This window comes from Limulus polyphemus, unplaced genomic scaffold (assembly GCF_000517525.1).
Source record: "Limulus polyphemus unplaced genomic scaffold, Limulus_polyphemus-2.1.2 Scaffold418, whole genome shotgun sequence".
Classification (NCBI taxonomy): Eukaryota; Metazoa; Arthropoda; class Merostomata; order Xiphosura; family Limulidae; genus Limulus; species Limulus polyphemus.
Genome location: NW_013666028.1, coordinates 262,186 through 267,645, shown reverse-complemented (window position 1 = coordinate 267,645; position 5,460 = coordinate 262,186). Strand labels below are relative to the sequence as shown.

The window sequence follows — 5,460 nt, the reverse complement described above, 5'->3', positions numbered from 1 at the left end:
CCTGTACTTTGGCGAATGCTCTAGTATTTACTAGATAGGGGAGGCTGGTATATAAAAGAGGGGAATGTAATATGTGTGCGTAGATAGTGAGTAATTGATCTGCAGTCAGAAGTATTATTGAGCACGTTCGTTGATATAGCGTTGTTTAGCGCGATTGTTGAAGTTGAGTGTATCGGTAAAGTTGTATTCGGAAAGAATAAACCAGTTTTTATTAAGAAAGAACTTGTGTCGCTTAAGTTTCGTCAGAACGAAGTTACGGAAAATCAATTAACAAACGGAGACGTAACAATATTTATAATTCACATTTATGAACAATGTAATTATAGCATTGTTATCAACAAATTCAGTAATAAACATCACACTGTAGAAAGATACATACTTCCAGAAGTTCGTCTCCAACCTTGATGCGTCCATCACATGCAGCATTTCCCTGAGGATTCATACCACAGATAAATACGTTCATCTTACTCCGGTCTTTATTCCCAGCCAAACTCAGCCCGAGTCCATGAGAGCCCTTCTGTAGTTCCACCACTACTAGCTCTCCTTTAGAGTCACTGTACTTCTTGTGAATCTTTTCTATAACAAAAACAACTGGTTACTGTGGCTGCAGTTATTATTGTAAAGCTATCCATTTTTAGTGTTATTAATTACAACACACAACCAGGCTGAATTATTAGTAATTAATGGTGAGTGTATATGTGAAGTACTGCATAGTTTCAAACTAAGGGATAGAATTTTCCACAATTCTGAGTGCAGTTAGAAGGTGCATTAAAAATTGAATATAAATAAAATAATGTTTAACTGTTTTCTACAGAATATTTAATGACTGTGCTTGTTGACTGTATATGTAATACACTTTTACATAAAAATTAGTCTCAGTTGATAGCTCCTGAGAAAGTGTAATTTTTTTGTTATTATTTAAGTGGGGGTTTAATAGGAATGTTGCTATAAAAAAGATGTCAAAAACAAAATAGTTCGTGAGATATACATGTGTTTCCTTTTGCAGTTTAAAGCACTGAAAGTTTGATAAGCTCATTAAAAATAATAAAAAACACATTAAATACTATGATTTTCTTCACAATATAATAGTGGTTTAAGGATCTAACACCATTTGTATTAGGTGGCACTTCACAGAAACACTAGACAGTTATTCCTCCTTAAAAAATTATCAAAGTGTCATCTATGATTGGTTGGTTGGTTGATTGAGGCACCATCTATGAAAAACTGAGAAATGCCCTTTTTGATTTTGCTACTACATGTTTTCATGCTTTTCAGATTTCAATTATTTAAAATAACATTAAGGCATCCTGAGCTGAGTATCTTTTTTTATTTTGATATGAAGTACCAAGTTTTCACATCTAGGGTTTGGTTTGTTTTGAATTTCACACAAAGCTACTCTAAGGCTATCTGCATTAGCCATCCCTAATTTTGCAGTGATAGACTAGAGGGAAGGCAGCTAGCTAGTTAACATCACCCACTGCCAATTCTTGGGCTATTCTTTTACCAATGAATAATGGGATTAACCTTCATATCCTCATACAGATTTCTAGATTGTTTTATATCACTTTGCCTTCCAGTCTTCATGCACACTTCAAACATGAGGTGATCACTGCTGACATTACATTCCTATTCCAGGTAGAGATGCCACACAAGATGAGGTTAGCAAAAGCAAGGTCTATGCAGGAATGTCTGTCAATTTGGCACTCAGCAGTTTCTTGTTAGTTCACCTCAGTTTAGAACTATAATTTTGATGGCTATACTGTGGAGAGCTGTAAATAAACTTTTACCATTAGTATTTTTACCTGCATCCCAAATGGATGTCTGGCATTTAAGTCTCCTACTACTATTACATATAAAATCTTTTTGTCACATGTCAATCAGAAACCTCCAGTCTTCAGCATGATGTGCTGTGCTACCTTTTGTGTACACATTGACAATTTGTATTTGTGTGAGTAACTTAGAGAGTGAGTTATATGGTGACTTTTCCAGCATAATGTTCCTAGTGGATGGTGCTGTCATGTCAACTTGCGATGACTATTCCAGCCTCTGGGTGAACATGTAGTATGGACTTAATTCCAGTGAGACTGGACTCCTTGAGGTCTGAGATTTATTCATCTTAAAAGAGTGTGATATCATAAAATTCTGAGAGCTTCTCAAGGCAGAATGTTCTTCCTCTGATTCCCCAGAGGTTGCAGTTACCTATCACAATGTGTGACTGGCAGAATCTGATGCTCTTTTTTATGCATAGATCATTTAAAAATTTGATGTTTAAGCCTCAGTTTTCTTGTTCTTATTCTTCTCCTACTAGACAGTCAAGATCCCTGCTCAGTGAATTATTTCCACTGCACTGTGGGTTCCCACCTGTAACACTGTTTGTAGGTAATACATTAGCCACTTGCTGTTCATATCTCCTGTTTCTAGCCCTGTCTACCCTAGCAAAGCAGGCAGGTGACAGCAGACCAGTAGCCATTCTTGATGAGGGCACACACACTGGCCAAAAGGGGATAAAGAAAACTTCCCACCATTGAGAAGCTTCCCTCATGAAGGACCTTAAGCTGATCAGCCCTACTTATAATTGGTAAATAGGCATCTCTGTGTTGTTTCCATCCTTTAGTTAGAGAGTGAAGCAAATTGTCCTCTCTGCTTGACGATCTGTCAACCTACCCAATATATGTGTGGCACTATCTGGTACAGCTTTCAGGTCTAAAATGTGTTGTTCTTTTTTATCTCATATCAAGAGATACATACATACATCCTAATGTTGCATAAAACTAGGCTCCACTATAACTGATCTTACCAATAGATGAGTCCCTATCTCAGACTGTTGTTTTAACATATATTAAAGTTAAACTAAGCTAATTCTAACATTAGTGATAATTCTGTACTTGTACTTACAATTCAATAAACAGTAATTCTAACTGCAATTAAAACCTAACATTAGAGCTATAACCAAAATGTAGTGACACTGTACTAAGCCTATAAACAAAAGTTTTTCTTTAGAGTAAGTTCAAGACAGCTTAGATGAGTTTCTTTTATTCCTTATTTTTAACTAAATAAACTTTGAAAAAATTTTTGTCTGTAGTTTTGAAATGTGGTGCAATAAATATTGGATTATTTAGAAAATGGTAAAAAAGTGTGTTATTATAATTTCAACTTTTTCAGAGCCGTTACAATGTCACACAGTATGGAAAAAAAAAAAGGCACAGTTTTTCACCGTACCCAAGCTTAGTAATGACAAAATAAATTGATAATAAGTAAGTAAATTAAATACTATAGCATTCTAATATTATTTACTTTTCTTATATCCCTTACTTAGTGTTACATTTCCGAGATAACTCATAATGTAAATTTTTAATACCAGATCCGAAAAGAATGTTTAATAAGATTGTGAAATTAAGACACTTTCCTTGAGAAAGTGTATGTACTATCTAGCAAACCCTTGTGTGATAAAAATAACAAACACAAATATAAAACCACTCTGCATTAACCCTATTACTAAGAAAGTAAGCAGACCTGAAATACCATAGAATCTCAAACTACGATACTAGTCTTATATTTAGTCTAACATGTAGTGTACAGGTAGTTTTCTCAAATTAAGAGACTCAATGAAAGTTATCACCATAAACATTATCTGGTACCAGAAGTGGTGGATGTCATCACTAACTAAAGTGGTTGAAAAAAACATTTATTAAAATAAGCTTATTATCTATATACCCAACAGAATGAGCTGGCACAAATCATGAGATACCAGCTCCTGGTGGCAAGAGTACAATTTATTCCCTATTTTTGGAATAGCTACATGGAATAACTGGTCTGTAATGTTATCAACTCTACAATAATATTTGACATTCTAAACTGTGTCCAAGGCACTAGTTTTGTTCAGTAAAAAATAAATGATTGGTAATCTTAAACCGCTTTTATTTCATCTCATTGTGAAAATAAAAATCAATAACATTTTATGTTACAGACTATGTATGTTGTTAGTCATGTGGAATTGCACAGTCTGTGAAATAATAAAATTGCTTTAACACTCAAATATTAAGTATCATTCAGAAAATACATCTCAATTAAAAATTCTTTACACAAGAATGAATTTCAATGAGGCCATTAAGGAGCAAAAGTTAATTAAATGCTTGCTTAATGTATTACACTTCTTTTATTGATTAGATGAATTCTTTGTAGATAAATGGTGTATTTAAGTGTTTTACACTCACAAAAAGAAACCTATCATTCTATAGGTATACTATAGGTTTCTTTTTTGTGAGAGTAAAACACTTAAATACACCATTTCGATTTTCGATATTTCACTACTATAAAGGCTTGGTTTGGTCTGATATTTCATTGGTGGTAGTGTCCATGGTCACTGATGAGAAGTGGAATTCTCTGAAACTAGTCTGGCTCACAAACACCCCACCCCCAATGAAAGAATAGACCATTCCAAGCTTTTACTTGTCATTAAACAAATGTTTAAACTCCTCTATTCAACTGGATACTTTAAATGTTATTTTATGAGAAAATAATAATAAAAGGTTTCAAATTTAGTGATGGCATGTACTTTTGAACAGAGAACATTGTAAAATAGATACATACAAATTGTTTGTTTGTTTTTAATTAAGCACAAAGCTACACAATGGGCTATCTGTGCTCTGCCCACTATCGAAACCTGGATTCTAGCGTCGTAAGTCCGCAGACATACCGCTGTACCACTGGGGGGCTTATATACAAATTAATCTGACAAGTTGTACATATTAGAATGTGTGAATATGCTAAATTTCTCAATGTCTAAAATAACTTAAAAATACAACTGATAATGATAATTAGAATTCAATTAATTCATCAAGATCATGCAGCTGATAATATACATAGAATCTCGTATCTATTATGTATCCAAGTCAACATGTCACAGGGGACAATACAGTTTGGTGGATTTGATTACAAGAAGCTACTAATCAATACTGAATCTGATTAGCAATTAGCAAATATTGTTTGGCATCTTTTTAACATTCATCATTTTAACACATTATGGCAACTAAATCCAGCACTAAAAGTCTTAATTCTTTGTGAAGACATCCACTAACACGAAAGAAGTAAATGGTATGTTTTTATTCTAATAACACTTTTATTCAGCTTCAAACCCTACTAGTTAATTGTACCATACATGACATTTCATGAACAAAATAGTTCCTGGTATATAAAGTAAAACTTCAAAACTGCAACAAATACCAAACACCTCAGTTGTCACAAAATAATGCAACAATTTATTAACCAGAGAAAGAAGTGACTTGAAGATATTGCAACTGAACAAGGTTGCCACAAATCGTTTTTTCAAATTAATCTAGTTTATTTATTTATTTTTTGTGAGGCCTCACCACTCTCATCACAATATGGTATCCTTGGCTTTTTGAAGAAGAAATATTGTTACGTCTCTGTTCGTTTGTTAATTTCCCGTAAAAATTCTTT

General features: G+C 33.5%; 1 protein-coding gene across 6 annotated transcripts in view; it reads right to left on the bottom strand.

Annotated features, from left to right (window-relative positions):
* The window catches only part of LOC106458124 (multiple PDZ domain protein-like), a 198,914-nt gene that overhangs the window by 26,064 nt on the left and 167,390 nt on the right, over positions 1-5,460 (bottom strand). For all 6 annotated transcript variants that reach the window (XM_022384257.1, XM_022384261.1, XM_022384258.1 and 3 more), the window contains one exon: positions 380-576. In XM_022384257.1, coding sequence (XP_022239965.1) covers positions 380-576 — 197 coding nt within the window. The remainder of the gene's footprint in view (positions 1-379; positions 577-5,460) is intronic.